Source organism: Manacus vitellinus, unplaced genomic scaffold (genome assembly GCF_001715985.3).
Source record: "Manacus vitellinus isolate BGI_N305 unplaced genomic scaffold, ASM171598v3 scaffold_8_pilon, whole genome shotgun sequence".
Taxonomy (NCBI): domain Eukaryota; kingdom Metazoa; phylum Chordata; class Aves; order Passeriformes; family Pipridae; genus Manacus; species Manacus vitellinus.
In genome coordinates this window covers 12,084,023-12,102,832 of record NW_021940864.1, presented here as the reverse complement: position 1 = coordinate 12,102,832, position 18,810 = coordinate 12,084,023, and the positions used below count along the sequence as shown (strand labels likewise).

Genomic DNA, 18,810 nt, shown 5'->3' with positions numbered 1-18,810 from the left:
ACACCTTGTCCTTGTTTCAGGGTCTGGATGTTCAGCAGTTCAGAAAATCAAACCCAAAGTGACTCAAACCAATACTGAAAAATATCAACGAAGTTTGTAGTTGTTTTTGAAAATGCAACCCCTCAAGGCTAAATCCCATTTTAAAGACACTGCAATAGTTTTGAAAGCTGCATATTTTTGTATTGAGCCACTAGGAAGCATAGACAAATGTGGTGGGTGGACTCTGCATCCATACTCCTTCAGTGTGGTCAGTGCAAACAGTTCCTCCCTCATCAGCTAACACTGATGATTGGGAATAGAAGGAATCTGGGTTAGGCCTGCACACTGAACCAGAAGTAGCCCTTGCAGAGGTGAGGGAAAACAAGGGCTGCTGTTGGATCCTGCCCGGAACACACAACCCAGCCACAATATGTCCATATAGTGTTTCTGTCTCAAAGATGTGTGAAGTACTGTTGTATCTGCATTCACAATTAAACATGATTTTGACATTATTATGGTGCTGATGCTGTTATATCTTCAGTGCATGATGGTTCCTGGCTCTGTTCGTGCCTGCCTATTGTTCATGAGAGACTTTGTCTTTGCAATGATTGAAGAACAAGGTGTTCTGGAAGCTCTTTTCAGCTGTGATCTGGTGAACTTCTTACGGATTTTTCTGTAAGGAGGGAAGGAGAAAAGGAGGGAAAGAAGAGAGAGACAACAGAAGAGATAAATCTCAGTCTTTAACAGAAGACTGCTCATGAGCCAGTAACAAACATAGCAAATACTCTTACCAGACAGGAAGGTTAGTTCATTGGAAAACACTTGCAGTCAACAAGAGTGAGCCCTGTCCATCAATTGATGATTCACAGTTGTCTGATAATGACTCAGTGAAAAGTGGGTTGGTGTTAGACAATATTTGGACATTAGTATTTAATTACATGAAATCTTGGGCCAGAATGTTCAAATGGTGAATCCTCACACGTGTTTATTAATGTAGGAATGAAGAAACACAGAAGAAGGAACCTTGTTAGCACCCAAGTGAATGTGGTACCTCTGAAAAAGTGGTGGAGTGGGAGCAATTATTGTTATTTGCACTGTATCATTTCTGCAGATAACACATAAACTGGATCTCTGGGCTTTCTAACTAGGGCCATTCTAGTGCAGTAAATTAACTTTCATTTTAGACTTTCAAATGAAAAATCAAACATATTAACTACAAGTGGCCATGTTGTTTGTATAGTAATCTTATACATTCAAGAAGCATAAAGTCTTGCTACATCTCTTTAGAGAGACTACTCTGTTTCTCTACCATTATAAATCAATAACCACAATGCTGAGTGTATCCAGGGTAGAGTATCAGAAAACACAGAAATAGCACACATGAAGTATGCTAAGAACTATCTTCATTGGCAGAGCCCTGAATATTAGATGCTACTGGAAAACTACCTATTTTCTGAATACACTCAAGTCAAGAAACCCAGCTTTCATTTAGGTAGTTTTATAAATTACAGGGATTTTGAGCTTCTGGAAATGAATTAAAGCAAACTGGAGCCTCTAACACTAAACAAGACCAGGTTTTCTAATTCAAGCTTTCTGACTTGAGAGTGTGACCTACAAACTACAGGGTAATGAGGTGCCCACCTGCATCAAGGATCTGAGATGGCAACTCAAGAAGGATTTTTCCCTTTCATCTAAATGGGTTGTTACCTCTCAAACTGAAAAATAGCGGCACGTGACATTGAAAATACAGGATCAGCTCTAAATAAATTACATTGAATTCTAAAATAACAATTTGTATATTAAATTCAAACACATATTTAGTTACAGGTTGAGTGTTACTCAGGGATATAAGCTTCCAGTCAAGTAACTGGGCCACAGAAGAGAACATAAAGAAAAAAAAGGCACAAAGGAGGAGAATATACTCTGGTAATAAAGATTAAAGGAAGTCTGAAAAATACATCTGCTTTGGTTAATATATTTTAAAGGTTCAGAGATGTATTCCTTTCAAATACCTGAAGGAAGGATGTCTAATACCTGAAGGAAGGATGTCTTCATAGCTTGGAATAACAAATTACAATTTAGCATCATTCAGCAATAAGCACAACAGAATAAAAGGAAAGAAATCACTAGAAAGTTAAGTTTAGGTTTTTCACACAACTCCATGAAGAAAAAAACCTTATTATTTAAGTACTTTACATGGGCATCTTAAACTAGGCCTAAGAAGATACTAAGCTGATTGACAAGATATCACATACCCGCTAGAACAGTAAGATCATAGAAATGTAACCTGAGATGGGCAGAAACATGTATTTTTAAAATAATGAGACAACTGGGTTTTAGAAATTCATGTGAATAGACAATAGTTATTATCCATACTGATTATAAATAAGAATGATTTCAGCAAAAGCTTACAGAACTGGATCCCTTTTGATATATTTGTTTGGGAAACTTCATATTTATTTACAGAACAAATGTAGCTATTAATCATTTGAGAAGCCCATGGTTTACAAAAATATCTGATAATTGTCTGCCCTTCTGAATTTTTAATAAGGCAACTTTATAAACTGCCAAGAAGTTCCTACTTATGAAAGCAATTTGCAGCAGATACGAAATGTAAGGACACTAAAGTATTTGAGATTACAATTTGTGATTATTTTGTAAGGACAGTACAGTAAAATAAAACATGTAGTCATTCTCATTAAATACTGGTTCAAAACCAGCATGGAGAAAGGTAGAATAAGAAAGTCATCACATCATTACATCAAGCAAACCACAAACAGAGTCAACTCCTCACTAAGTATAAATGAAAGTAGCTCTACGTAGACTTTCAGAAGAACTAATCTGGTATGCACTCTGCAAAGACAATCCAGCACTTTTATTTAAACAGGATTGTGAAAATGCTTCCAGGAATTAGCTGTCTGGGATACAGTCTTTCAGAAATAAAATTGGATGAATGGAAATTTCCACTGACTTCATTAAATGTTATAGTTAAACAACCATTTCGTTAAAAGCCAAAACTGTTCTTTTTACTGCAAAAAAAAAAAAAAAAGAATATGGAGGCAATGGACTCTCTACACTGCAAATTTAGCATCTAAATACAGTAAAGATTTTTGAGAGGCACTCATCAGGTTTTATAATTTTTCAGAGTTTTTTTAACACTTAAACATGCAGGTTGTAATAGTAGCTGATGAAAGGTAGGAAATTCAAAGATAAAGTTGTTGTCAACCTTTCACTCAGAGCACTTCTCCCTCCTGCAAGGATACACTGAACTAAAGGCAGAGTCACCTTTAATGTTCAATTTCCTGTCCCTTTTTCACTCAATACCAGCCATATGTTTTCATTACATAAAGCTTTTATTTGGTGATGGCAAGTAAATTGCTTTAATATCAGTATCGTGGGTAACATCCTTTGCAGTTGTTATGAAAGAGTAATTGCCATTTCCCCTGCCTTTTTTTCTTTTGACTTTTGTACTAGTGTTTGAAGCATGATGCACTACAGACTTGAAATGCAAATTTGAAAGTATTTTAAAGCCTCTGCATTGTACTTCGAGCCCTCCTGAGATCAAAGGTCTGAGAATGAAATAAACTCTTAAAAGGTGATCAATATATAAAGCCACTGTGCTCATTTTTATGTCAAATGTGATGTACTGCTGCTAATGTAGGAATAAGAAACATTCTTTATGTCTGCATGATACTTCAATTAGTAACTGCAGAGAAAGGTATGCAAGACCCTTGGCACCTCCTTAGGGAAATATGGAAATGTACCTAAGTCTTAATAAAGGCTTTGATGAAGACCTATCGTCTCTTTGCAAGTTTCATACACAGACTGAAACCTACTGGGTAGAAGTAATAGGCTGTATAGAGCATTTATGCCATGCTTAAATTTAATCAGGTGAATCATTTCAACTAATCAACCCTTTCTCAGGATCCAAGTGCATTCCATGTAACTAACCATCTGGTGAAGTTAAATACAATCCCATATAATGTGTTATGTCCAGATTTCTCAGGAATAGGATAGCTGGTAACAAAATTTCACATTTGTAAAAGCTGACACAAAGTTCCCTTCTCTAATTATGCCCCACACTAAAACCATATCAATTTTTAAACCTGAATAGAATGAAGAGAGGTGACCTCCAATTAATGTTCGTCAAGGATATGTTTTTAAGCCTTTTGTAGTAGGAGATAAAGGCATTACTTGCTTTTGCTTTGTTGATATCAAGCATATCTTTCTAACACTATATACAGACTGTTGTGCATCTGTCTTGCCTCCTCTGCATTAGACTCACAGTTGTGATGACTGGACCAACTTTGGTATTATCGGCTACACCAACAGTACTTAAGAAGTAATATAATAAATACAATTTATGGTAGAAGTTTTTACTGTGAGAGACATGAATTGCATGTATAGGCTCACTGACATTTTAGCAGGTGACAAGCCTTGTTTTGAAAGAAACAAACATTTTCCTATGAAGAGGAATTGTCCCCAACACATATGCACTTTTGCGATGTCCGTAACTCTTCTTAAATACCAACATCCAGAACAGCTTTTGTTTCTCTGTTTCCACTAAAAACACATTAATGACCTAACACAAACCTGGACATAGTATTATTTTTCACACTGTTTAAATTAGTTTGATATTTTTGCCTGAGTCTTTCCTAGACTGATGCTGTTTGAGTAACATTTTTCTATATAAGAACTAGTGCTGTAGAAATGTATTGTTACCTAATTATTGCTGGTAGCACAAGGAAAATGTACAGGTCGGCAGCAGGAGTAAGAAAACCGATTCCCTGGACAATCATAGTTGAAATTCCACCTAATCTCTCAATTGGGGTAAAGTATTCTGCTATGACTTGCCAACTGTAAACAGCAACTTAAATGTGCTGGATGCATGAAATACTGCCAATGCTGGAAGGCAAAATTTTGTGTTCTGGCACAAATTTTATGTGAAACTTGCAATCAGTCTAACACCATTGAGCTGTTCAGAGAGAAAAACTAAACTAAGAAAAAAAAAATAAAAAAGGGGAAATTGCTGCTGCTCCGAGGCAATGTAAATTTTGTGCAATGTAAATTTTCAGTGCAAGCTCAAGGCCAGTAGGCAAAAACAACTATCTAAAAAATAACCATCATTCCTCAGGGGTTTTAGGTGAAATTATTTCTCATTGCTCTCAGAGCTTCTTGAATCCAGAGGTACATTATAACTATTCAGTGGATTAAATTACAGGAGGGGACACTATCTTAGGAAGCTGATAGGCTTTTTATTAATTTCCACAGACTTTTAAAAAGAAGTGAAAGGCCCAAATGTGTCCAATGCTCTCTGCTCAAAGAGAATTTAACAGGGATAAAGCTGTAGGCGCAGATCCTTAGAAGCCTGACAGGTTACAAAGACTGACTCACAGCACTTCCTACATTTCTAATGGAAATTAGAAGTATTTTAATTAACTATTTGGCTAGCTGGTTTAGACTTTTTTTTTCCTTAGCACTTTCAGGTTAAAGCTTTCCCATATTCCATTAAAATTTTATCTAACCCCAAAATGACAGAAACCAGGAAAAAATACATTTGGAAGGCAGAAGTGGATTGACATTAACACACCTTTTAAAAATAAGGTCCTTGGGAAATGTTAATTCACAAAAACAAATTCAAAGTTTTAATCAACATGGGGCTACCAGAAAGCTGTTGCCATGAGCCATGTAGTTGCATTATAAAACTCATACAGATGGTAGATAGAGTGATACAACCTTTATAAGATTAAAGAGGGGCTGCTGTAGACATGCCAACATCATCTAAATGTTTTAAGAGTTTATCTTGTTTTTCTCCTGTTAGCAAGGAAATTTTTTCCTTTGTTGGTGTTTATCTTCAAATTTGTTTTCAGTATTTATGGAGCAAGACTGTTCTCTATGAACAATAATTTTTAGACACACCAGTTACAAATCATGGTGTCAGGTCTTCCTAAGCAGCTTAATATAGAATTTTTTCAAGTATCGCACCACTTTGAGGTTTTCTCTGATGTTTTGTGTTTCAGAGCAACAGATTATAGCTACTATGTATATATAGAAAGCCATAAATAATGGGGCTTAAGCATTTTCTTTACTGGGAGGAAAAATTCAGGTCAAATGTTTAAAGCACAGAGTTCTCTGACTGTGTCATGTCTGGTCTATTGTATGGCACAAGCCACTTCTCTGCCTCTTTCAACCTACTGCTGATTTAAAATCCACTCAGATCAAAATCTCCTCAGAGCAGAAGCCATCTCTTTGTGTGCATTTTTAGAGTGCCTGGAACAACAGGAACCTTATCCACTATAGAAATTATTTCTATCCAGTTTTACTGCAAACAACTGTCATGGCTTTTGGAATAATCACCTCATTTGATAGATTTTTACATGCTTCCATTTCCCCTGAAAATAGGACATTTCATTAATAGTTTAAAGTGCTTTAGGATGCTAGGAGGGAAGTATTAAAGAAAAGTCTTATTCTCAGCATCACTATTCATTTTTCAGTTGAATACTGGAATCAAGGAAAACTTCTAACCCCTAAGAAATATTATAGAGATGCTGTCACACACCAGTCATCACATGAAGAGTAAATCTAAATCTTAACCATCAGCAAAATTATCCTCCCAGTACATCTGTGAGCTCAGTACTTTCCACCAAGAGACTAAGGTTACCTACTGCTGAGACACAGGACTGACTTATCAGAGAAGCCAGAAGCATGGAGGCCATACCAGATCATTTGTGGTAGGAACAGCTAAAAAAAAACCAAACCCTTGATCTAGTTGGTAAATGATGGACACCACAGAGCTCAGCATGGACTTGCCTTTGTGTGTTGGGTGGAGCTTTGTGAGCTCAGCAGGGACAGTACCTCACATCACTCACCACTTAGCAGTGGTGATGGCAGAGCCATGCACAGAGCCATATTCCTCAGACAGTCCTTCCCTCGAGGAAGGGAGGAAAACCTGTATTTGGATTCATGGCATTTCATCACAGTGTCCAACTTAGTAGAGTGGAGTAGAACCACCAAGTCCAAGCAAAGGTAGCTCGACAGAATGGGTAAAAAAGTAAATTATTCACACTCCTTAAAACCAAACAATGGCTCAGGCTTCAACAGACTTGTAACCTGAGCTACAAGACAGCTGCTCTGCACCTTATCTGAAATTCATTAGCCTCTCCTTAGTTACCTTACACTGCAAAGGCTGCAAGGCAGGAAGTGTGCTCTATTCAATAAAGAGTCGCTTAATCTCTCTTCCCTGTTGAACGAACACACAAGATCACTGAAGAATTGTCAATACACAGGCACTCTGGGATCCAAGGATCCAGAAAGCCTTCTACAGCTCACAGGCAAAAACACCAGCAGATCTCAAAGCAACTCCTTTATTCTTCCTAACCACATCAACAGGGTGTGGATGAATTCCTACAATACATAACTTTATACTCTACCAATAGGAATTTTCAAAACCATCTATTTATTCTGCAGAAGGATGGCCATTCTGTATATTGATTAAATATCACCTGCTATGAGATGAAAAAATTACCCACATGGCAGCATATAATTTTTCCTGAGACAGGTAAGAAATTAGAGAGAAGGCTCATCAGAGCTGGCTATGCAGAGTGGAATGCAATGTTGCTTTCAACTACTCCCCAAATACCTTGCATATTAATTCACAATTTCAGCCTTATCCCAGACTCTAAGATGACAAAAAACATTCAGAACATATCTTCTGTTTCTGGCTTGGGCTACAAGCATTTAGTGCCATTTCCCTGGCAACATTAAATACTGGATTGAAAATTTTCAAAAATACTGTGTTACTAAATAGGCTTATTTAAGTCCAAGATAAGAGAAAGCTTTCTATAATATGCTCCATAGGGGAAAAAAGAGATACTTTACTTTTGCATTTTTATTAGTATTTTTCTTTCTATTTTTCCTTACCTTTTTGATTACTTCAGGGTAGGTTTCATCTGAGGTTTTTGGCCTGAACACTGTATTTACAGCATTACGGCTTATAATATTATCTAAGGCTAATAAAGATTAACATTATGCTTTCTTTTTATCAATTATGCATTTACTTTTCCTGGAATAACATATGTACCAATAGAGTATATTTGGAGGAGCTTCTTGGCATCCTGGTTACTTGCTCTTAAGCAAGAGCTGAAAAATAAAAATTATTCAGTCTTACCAGAACCAGTTGGAGAGCAAAAGTTCCCTCACAAGACCATCTCCTGGGGCCCTGCTCCACACCATCAACCTCTTGCATAATCAGCACTTCTCTGTGCACAGAAGCTCCAACGCAGGATACCCATTGGAAATTTGTACTGTGGCATTGACAAAGGAAAGCTTTGCCACAGAACAATTTGATGTTAATTTCTAAGGTCATTTTCATGTCAAAGACTGGATTTTTTTTTATTTTTTATTTTTTTTTAATATTCATGTTACTGAAGGTCTCTTTGAGTTCATTTTCTGGCACTCATCCTGCTCTGCACTGTTATGGTCAGCACTTTTCATGTCAGTATCTCACACTGCCTGCTGGACTGCTTAATTAAAAACTGCACAGCTTCCTAAAGAGTAGGTATGCACCAATATTATTCAAGCTAAATGACAAAAAGGTGGAGCAACCCAGAGGTTAAATTACTTGCCTGGTGTCTCACATCAAGCAATAGAGGAATTTTAAAGTTTGGATCTGTGCTTTCTCCACTAGAATAACACTTCTATTGTATTTTGTCAGGTATCTGTTTTAGCTTCTATCCATAGCATAAGTTATGAAAACAGCCAGTCAGGTCTCCTTAGATGTTTGACAAGAGCAGTTAGCTGTCTTTGTGATTGATTTTCACAGTCACAGTCATTATGTTCTCTTCGGTATTTTATATTTAAAATGCCCATGTAGTTACTTATGCAAACTTTTTCACAAAAAGAGACAAACTGATACTTGTTTTTCCACAGCCTTACTTACATTTATGCCAGAGGGTCATGAGTTAAAAAAAAAAAACAAAACAAACCAAAAACCAAAAAAAAAATCACCAAACAAACTATCAGGGAAAATGTTAAGAATAAATTATTGAATACATACACTGAAATATGGACTAGCTCAGAATTAAATCCTCTATCTGTAATTTGAAATGAAGACTCCAATAGGGGACAATTTATAAATTAAATTTAGTGGGCAGTTCTGTGTGAATTTTAAGATTGTGAGGATCACTGACACAGTATTTTTTAACATATTCACCATAGTACATATGTCACCATTTTATCATCTTTTCTGCTATTTAACTTTATCAACCATGTGTTCACCTCAGGACTCACCTAGTTTCTCTGTCTCTATGTACATTATTGGTGTATATTTCTCTGCCTTTCAGTGAAGTAACTCTTAACCTTGTGTCCAGCTTCTACTAGTATTGCTCATATAGCACAGAAATTATAAAGAGCAAAAAATATCCCTGAGGACTGATATTGTGCAGTCTTTGAGGATTACAATCCTCAACAGCTAAGATTTAATATGATTGATAAACCTCTGTGGTTACAGGCATAGAAATGGTGAGAACAGACTGATTTTATCTCTAAACTAGTGTTACTCTAGCCTCGCTATAGGTAACAAATGTATAATTAATCTTGGCTTTATATTTTCTTTGATACTTAAAGATGCAGATGGCTACATTGGTCAGACAAGTTTGCATTTTTTATTGTTATTTTGTATGTTTCCCAAGGCTTTGAAAGAGAAATTGGCTTCCCATACAAAGATGATTCTTTATAGAAAAATTTCTTCTTGTTCAAAACCAAATTGGTTTTAACTCCCGCAATAGAAGACAGTCAAATATTACAAGATGACACATTCCCATGGGGATGTGGATTTAGGGAAAAGCTAAGCAGCAAGCTAACAAAAAGCTAAGCCCTAAGACTTTCAGTTAAAACATCCGGTAAAGAGGATTGGGTTCAGCTACATCAAATCCTTTGTGCAAACACAAAAGACAGCTTCTGGAGGAAAACCTTTCAAAATGGCCAACCATACCACAGGAAACTCAAAATTTGTCAAGAACCAAAAAAAAAAAAAAGAAAAAAGGTTAAAAAAATTGCATGGCATCCCAATTTAACATCTGATTTATAAGATGTACTACAGACTATGTGATGTACTCCAGCTGATGGACGTTGCTCAGTAGGAGTCAGTAATGGATTTAAGAGCTTTGCTGAATTGGGTCTGGAAGGTCTAACAAAGGTTTATGGAAAAGTCAAGTGCTTATACAGGAGCTTCTCTGCCAACATCTGTGGTTCAGACAATTCTTAATGCACTTATTATCAACTCTGTATTTCATTTGGGTTTTTTTCCCTCACAAGTTTCCCAAGACAATAAAATTTGGCTCATTTCAGAAACTATATTTCCCTTCCCAAATATAAAATTTTCTGGTAGTTACCATCTGAATGTGAAAGGACTTTTGTCAAAGCCAGTGGAGAAGATTGCAAGTGCTTGAGTAACACCTCTAAATGTGCCATTGCTTTTTAGCTGAGTCATGTGAATTAACTACATTCAAGCTCCTACCTCACACGCAATTGCAAAGTATACTTTGGTATCTAGGCCACCCTAGAGAGGCAGCATATTTGGATTTCTGCTCACAACAGGGTAGCATCATACAAGATCATTTTACAAGAGCCAACAGTGTGACTTTTCAGGCAGAAGTAACTAGGTCATTTACAACCATCTGTTCCCAGCCTCAGCCTCCCTGCAGTCATCACCGAAGCTGTGCACTAATTAATTTTCACCTGCTAATCAGCAGAGACAGCTCTGAAACTAACAAATCATCCAGTTTTAGTCAACAGTTTCTGGACTATTGTGGGTGGCATTTCAGTGAGATTTTATTACCAGTAAAAATAAAGAGTTTTCTCTGAAAGAAGATCCCCTATAAGGCTTCTGACCTGCTCCGTGTACAACAGCCCTGTGAAAGAGTGAAGAACACTGCATCCGATTCTTCAGGCAAAGAACTAAAAGTACACTGGTAATTGCCTTCAGATCTTCAAAGTATTGAGGCACCTTCTTAATTTTGATATGAGGAGTTAGGTATACAAATGTTTGGATTTACAGACTTAAAAAACCCGCTTGAGGTCTCCTGGGAAGTCTGTGAGGGAGCAGGAAATGGAATCATGTTTTCCCAAGCCATAGGCAAGCACTACAACCATGGCAAAATCCTTCCTCTACCTTGTAGTTTTAAATATGACAAGTAGCTTACTACAATGTAACTGAAACTCCATTTTAAACTGTGAGAGGATTAATACATAGCTCCAAAACAGAATGATTGTATTTTATTTGTTCTGAAGACAGATAAAGCAAAACTCATAACACTATATGCTCTTCAAACCTACCAGTTCTGTCTAATGGCACATCTTATAATGAGCTCTGAGATTTTTTTTTTTATATACATGTTTTCCCTGTAAATAGCTATGATTCCTTAAGTTAAAAAAATATTCACATTCTTCAAATGAGTTGATTTTAGTTCCATGGAATTATCCCGCTTTTAAAAACAAACATTTTCATTATCACAATAGCGTTACTTTGATTTAGTAGGTACTGTAAAAGGCCCAAGAGGAAAAACTCATGTAGGTAAATATTGAAAGAAAATGTCTGCAATACCCATGCAAACTGCTCAATGAGAAATGGCAAGAGATTATGATCTAGAGTCTACCCTGCCGCTTGCGATTCTGTATCACAGTACCTCAGCTAGGGCTCAGAAAAGTATGATTTATAAGTTGTGAACAGTGTGCAGCATTCATAAATAGTCATGAATATTTGACCTAAATAAGGTCAAAATAACAGTTCCCAGAAACTATTATTCTCTCTCATGAGTATATAACAACTTTGAACAGGAGCTAGCTAAGTAGGACATCTCCTGAATGGTAGCAAGGACAGTTCCTCTCCAAATTCCCCATACGCAGTATTGTCACAGTGACTGGAGATAGTTGTCAGTTCACCTGTGCTCAGCTGTGGCCAATCAATAAGATATTTGCAATCCTATCAGCAGGAATTAGACAAAATTCTAAAGGATATGTTCTGTAATCCCTGCTTTTCGAGATGTAAGTAAAGGAACCAGAAAATTAAATCCCTGGAGGCTGATTTTTTTTTATTTTTTTTTTGTTAGAGAGCTGGTGCATCACATTCTCAAGCTTGCAGCTGATGCTCCAAGAGTGCAGCCAGGCATCTTCTTGCAGGCAGTCACAGGACTGGGGTCTAACGGCCACAATGCCATGCAGGTAAGAAATGAAAATGCACTATGCCCTGGATCCAAATATGGTGTAGTTAAAAACCAGAATCCCAATTCAAATCAAAGCACCTCATCTTTATGAAAAGCAGAGGTCAGCCCTGTGTGTATATTAAAAATACTTTTTTTGATGCACAATTTTTTTTGCACATCTGGGGACAACTGGAAAAGAAAGAGTAAACATACCCATGGACATTTCTGTGATAGAAATTGCACATGTGAAGAGGAAGAAGGAGAAGAGCAGTTAGCACTGGAACTCTGACTTGGATATAGACCTGCACTCCTGCACAGTGTATCAGACCCCAGGCACTGAAGACTTACTCCTCCAGTTTTCCCTTTTCTCCAAGCAATGTGCTACAAGTGGTAACTCAAACACTGTGCATGACCTTATTTAAAACACACATGAGAGGGAGAAGGGGCAGATCATTGATCATTCACAACTCTTAATTTTGCCTTGGGTTCACTGAAGTTGTTTTCAGTTTGCTTTTAAAGGTACAGGTTAGGGTCTACACTGATAAAGCTACACTACAGAGAGTGATGGCAGTATGAGCAGGAGCATGGAGGGCTGTGAGCACTAGCATGGCTGTCCCCCACTTCTGTAAGAGAACCAGACCACTGACAGCATGGCAAGACAACATTTTGCAGAAGCTGGTCATCAGCCTCACATTCTCTTCTTTCTGAACATGCAACTTTGGTTTTTAAGCTTCTTTGTGTGTGCTATGAGACATGCATAAATAAAAATGAGTGGTATCAGGTAATTATCACAGCAACTGTGATATCCTTATGTAGTATCTCAACAAATCAAGGGAAGTTTTTCCTTTTGGAGACAGAACATGAAGTGAGGAATATGAAAATTGCCTATATAATGCTGCCACAGGGATGCCTCTCAAATCATTTTATCAGCAAGAAAGAAAGCCATGTCTGCTGGTAACAGCTAAAGATCATGTTCTAATTTTAGCAGTTGCAGTTAACTCATTCCCAATGGAGTTGCACTTACCGTGAGAAGATTTCTAACTGCTTCAGCACTGAAAGGAAACAAGCATCGAGTCATTCAACTGCAGATCTATATGCAAATATGCTTTTTGGCCCATGAAGGGAAAGCATATAGAATCTGCTGCTGTAATGCATTCAGCCAAACATTTCCACACATTTCTTATAATGCAAATGCTGAAAAAAAAAAATAATTCATTTACCAACCAGTGTTTCAGCTGTCCCTACACAAGTATGATCATTAGCATGCACATGCGCTCTGTTACGGACAGAGCATGCATATAGGGACTGTATGCACACTGCATGCCTAGAATTGGTAGGAAAAGTTTTAATCAATAGATACATTCACCTTGACAGCCAACAGTTCAACAGTTATATTATTAATTTTGCTCATAGATTATGGTTATGTCTTATATAACACAAGCGATATTAAGCCGATATATTACATTTTCATTAAACTTAAGAAGACCATAATATGAACTGTTCATTTTTTTTCAATTATTATTTAGCTCCCAGAACAGTGATTCTGCATAAAGAATTTAACTCCACAGAATATGGTAATTTCCTGGATTAACCTCTAGCCAGGCCTACAATAGAATCCACATCACAGCTAGTCACCCATTTAGTAGAATGTCCTGAATAAAATTCTTTTATAGTTATGAGACTTTTGGTTAGTTCTAAAGCATGCACTTAGTGCTAGGACAATCCTAGCAACTAATGTTTAAGTATACTAAAATGAAATAAGGAGATTGTCTTGGTGAGCAGTGATAAACATGAGGCTCTTTAAAGACTGATTTTTCAATTAATTTTGTAAACAGATTTATACTTTAGATTAAGATCTTGAGCAAGTTATTTCACAGTACGAAATGAGAATTCCTTTTTCTGTCAAAAATAGTACAAATAAAGAAAAAAACCACAAAAATGTTACATCCAGCAAAGATCAACATAAAATTATGATGAAATGTCAAAAGGTAAGAGTTCTAGAGCTGCCACCTTAGTTTTCTGCCTAGATTAATCCCTGCTGTGAGCCTGTGACTGAACAGAGGCATGGAAATCCCATGTGAGCTGGATGCACAAAGTCATCAGAAAGGTTTTTGAATGGAGAGTGCAGCTTGTCACTAGAGATGAAATAGAAAAACTGGGGACCTCTATATTTATTGGCAAAATTCACTGAGCATGGTGATGGGTATTCAGGAAGGAGATCAGCACATACATATAGAAAAATTCATAAGGATGATTCCTTCATGCCACTAACAGGTAGGCAGATGGAAAAACTCTGTCTATTCCCCAGACTAGCCCTGGACTGTAATAACTGGGGCTAGGCACTGTGCTAATGTGCACAGTGCCTGGCTTTGCAGAGGCAACTGGGCTGAGAAAGAGGGAAATACAAATGAGAATTATGCTGCCATTTTTTCCCAGATGTGCAGATACTGAAAAACAACAGGAGAGGAAACTGTATTCAAACAGCTAAAACTTTAAAAAAAAAAAAAAAAGTTGAAATGTATGAGGATGCACATTACAACTTATATAAAATACATTCCTGTTCTACTCTGAAGGCCAGATTAGCACCTAAAAATATGCTGAACTTCAGATGTAAACTCCACTCCTTGTATTTCAATGATACATATGTTCATACCAAATTTTAAGTATACCTGCAGGCACTGTTGAACTGTGGCCTAAGTGCAGAGTGAAGGGCACTGCCCTAAAATCGTAGGGTAATTCCAAGGGTTACCTTGGAAAGTTTACAAGATATATAATTTCCATAATTATTTTCACTGCTCTGAATATTCAGCTCCCTACTCATCCCATTGCTACAAATATCTTGAATCAGTGAGCGACTAGATACACAAGAGTTAACTTTATAGAAATAAGACTGCTGCTTAAATTCAGAGAGGAAAAGGATGATAATTTCTTTAAAAATATCTTCTAAAATGGATCTTTAGTCATAAATACATATATTTATCTAATCTATTGATGAATAATAATGTTTAGAATGATCGTGTGCATCTTTGGTTTGATTAACTTGAAATAGACTGGTACCTCATTTAGTTTAGGAGCAATAATATTATTCTTTTTTTCCTCAGATAATATCAACAGTCTGTTGCAAACTAAAAATTATTTTCCCTTTTGCAGGCTTCAATTATACTAAAAAATATTTTTTTCTCTTGCTATAGTTAGCACGTGTCTCTCTTATATGTATTTTTAATGAACAAATTCACATGATAAAACAGACTGGGCACGAAACAAGTGTCCTAAAGAATGAGTTGTTACCTTAAATGGGGCGATTATGTCTGAGCTGAGTGTTCAGAACCTAATGGCTGCAACCTGGCAACAGATTTTTATTTTTTTACTTTTTTTTCTTTCTATGTCAGGACTGGGTAAATTGTGTGCTGCTTTTTCAAACATCTCCTTCTAGATATCTCTTCCCATAGCAATTATATTGCATTCACCCCATCATGGAGGTGCTGAGCTAAGTGATCTATTAGAGGACAGGTTGGCTGTCAGGGACTAGTGTATTCCTCCACCTTCCTCCAAAGAGCAGATTTTCAATTGTCATCTTGGACATTAGTACATTCCTAGGAGCTGAACCAGGCAGTGCTTTCCACTTGGAGCTTTAAAGGCTGGAGACAATCTTGAGCCCAGACAAGAACAAGCTTCATTGTCTCTTTTAAATAATCTTGGAGTAAAGGTGAAAGGAACCAAAGGAAAAACTTAGAAAGAAGAAAACACACCTGAGATAGGGAAGGAATCAAGGGGGACAGGATGGGGACAGGAAAAGAAATAAAAAAAAAAAAAGGAAAAGCCCTGTGAGAGAGAAGAAACAGAAACTGAGTTCCAAAGGATAAGAAGTTGCTGTCTCCCATTAGTTATAGCATTGAAGATTTATGTGAGAGAGGCACTAACACTTGGTGTGTTGTTTTCACAGCAGGAAGGTGGCATCATATGTACTGGCATCAAACCATGATGTCAGCTCCTATCGGACCAGAAACAGCTGTACTGGCAGGGCTCAACCCATGCCAGGCCCTGAGCATTCCCTGCTGTGTTGCAACAGCACCTGTCAGAGTGATGCAGCAGCACAAGTTCAGGAACCTCCTTGTTTGAGGAGTATCAGTGAGATTTAACTGATAGGCCCAGAAGGACTAGCGACCCTTCAACTCAAAGTTCCCCATACCAGGAGATTTCAAATGCTACTCTTTAAGCTTTTCATTATTTGGAGAAGAGCCACAGATGCAGAGCCCTGAGGACTAAGTCCCTTGTTTACACAGTGCTAGTTCTGTCTTGCTCCCTGGCCTAGATATGGTATCTACAGCCAGGGAGGGGGATTTTCTGGGATGAGAACAAGCAGAGCTATCATGGTTGAGGGATTTGCAAAGGCAGGCCCCGTCTCACCATACCTTGACCACCTTGAATTTAAACATTTAGTCTAGGTAAGTTGTTTGGGCTGCCTCCAAGATCACTGGGGAGTCGCTGTCAGTGTAAGACTCATCTCACCCTTTCACAGGCACTTCTCTATAATAATTGGGAAAAAATTAAATTGAAAATTCTAAAACTTGAAAAGGTTACCAGTCTCAGGATATAATCACTAGGGATTAGTCTGATACTACTCAGCTCTTCGCATCAAACAACTCTCAAAATAGTGAATGCCATCAATGTGGAGTCAGAAGCCTAAGAGTTCATCAGCCTCCTACCACTCTCTCTGAATTGTTGCATTCCTCATACTAGAGCAAAATGAAGTGACATATTTAATTGATCTTGAAATAACCATCAAATTGTCATGTGCTAGTATGTTAACTTTCCTAGATGAATCTATCATTAATAGGATTAAATGTGTATGTTTTCCTTCGTTAGCTCTATATCTGCATATGTTGTCTTCCCTCTTTTATTATTTACATTTTTCTTCAACTATCAGCTTTTCTAGGCTTGTGAAATTATCACAAAAGTGAGAAGCAGTCTGATGTTACTCACTGTAATAATCCCCTTGCTTAAGCAAGATATTAAAGGTTTTTAAATAACAGGCCCAGCAAGCACAGCTTACAAAAACAGACTATAACTTCTTATCTTAGTCTGAATTAAATTAGGGAATAGCCAGATCTTAACAGGGAAAGAAAAATAAAGAGGAACCTCCAGAAAACTAGTGATTCTTCTGTGATATCAAGCTCTACCGGGAAAAGCAAAAGCTCATTAAATTTTACCAATTAATCTGTAAATGAAAAGCTGAAGAAGATTATCATCATAGTTGTTTTTAAAGGAAATCAATTTCTAGTCTGGAAAAGATGCTATTGGCTGTATATTTCTCCACTGTGTGCTATTTTTCAAGTTCTGACAATTTTAGAGTATAACCTACACTGCAGATGCATTTATATTTTATTGAACAATTGGAAGTGTCTTAAACCTCACTGTATATGAACTACAATTAATGATAATTAAAAGGTTCTAATCTTTGCCACAGAGAAGTAGCTCTAAGTCTTGTTAATGAAATACTGATAATATTAGTAAATAGAAGATGCTAAGTTTGGCATAAGCTTTGACATAACGCTGCTCTTTGCTGTAATACAACCTCAAATAATAATGTCAAAAACTGTTATTCAAATAGTGGATCAGTAACACATATGCTGTGAAGCCTCATTCCCTGCTAAGATTTCATTTTTCTTACCTGGTCTCTTCTGTAGCTATAAAGAAACCATCTTCTGAAGCATCAAGCCAATTTTGCCTCTGTCTCTTGATCACTGGAATGGTACTTGTCTTAATGGCACTTGCACTGGCTTGCAAGGCCTTACCATTGGTCATATGGATATGGGGAGCAGCATGCTGAAATCATAATAAAAGGGAAAGGTATTTGCTTGAGAATAAGCATAATTCTATTAAATAATTCTGCAGTAAAGGGCAGCCTACACACATCTCAAAAACAACCTCATCTTCCCCAACCAGTACCTTAGGGTCAGATAACAAACAACAAACATCAACGTATTTTATCCACAGGTTTTAAAGGTCTTTATAAAGTAAATTAACTAACTCTAATGCCATTTTATACAAAGAGATATTGAATCAATGATATGAATCAATACTATGAACTGAGCAGTTCAGAAACAGAAAACAGTTGATTTTAGGAGAGAATTAATATTTTCAGAGCAAAAAACTAGCTTCCCAAGCAATGAGATACGAGACTTACTTTTTCATCCAAGTATGGCATTGAACTAATTTCAAAAAATCCATACTTCTCACTTCACAGATCCTTACTCTGCCTGTCTTTCTTTTTAAATAAAAGTCCCTAAATAAGACAAGTGCTTTGGACCTGCTGCTAACCTAAACAGAAGTAGAAAAGTAGAGGTTTATACCACCATGCCACTGCCATGGTTTTTAGGTTTAATCACCAGTTGCTACCTAATAGAGCTACTGCAATACATCTGCATTCATTTTATAACAGATAACAATAAAAATGCATTAATTTTCTCTTAAACCTTTACCTGGAGTAATTGTGCAACAAGAGCACAGGTGTTCAGATTGTAATTGCTAGGAGAAGGGCTAAGATAGGAGTAGATATAAATAAGTAAGGGGATGAAGTTGATGGACGAATTGGTTCTTTAATGAATAGCTTTACTCCATCTTTACTCAG

General features: G+C 36.9%; 1 protein-coding gene across 5 annotated transcripts in view; it reads right to left on the bottom strand.

The window, feature by feature from the left end:
- Window positions 1-625: 625 nt before the first annotated feature.
- The window catches only part of MTA3 (metastasis associated 1 family member 3), a 128,509-nt gene continuing 110,324 nt past the window's right edge, over window positions 626-18,810 (bottom strand). For 3 of the 5 annotated variants that reach the window (XM_029965073.1, XM_029965070.1, XM_018085235.1), the window contains exons 18-19: window positions 17,851-18,005; window positions 13,211-13,373 (exon numbers count right to left, since the gene is read on the bottom strand). In XM_029965073.1, the coding sequence (XP_029820933.1) occupies window positions 13,226-13,373; window positions 17,851-18,005 (303 nt within the window). In that variant the 3' untranslated portion in view covers window positions 13,211-13,225. Of the gene's footprint in view, window positions 653-13,163; window positions 13,374-17,850; window positions 18,006-18,810 lie in introns of those variants that run through there. The other 2 variants (XM_029965072.1, XM_029965071.1) reach the window with 2 other exon arrangements.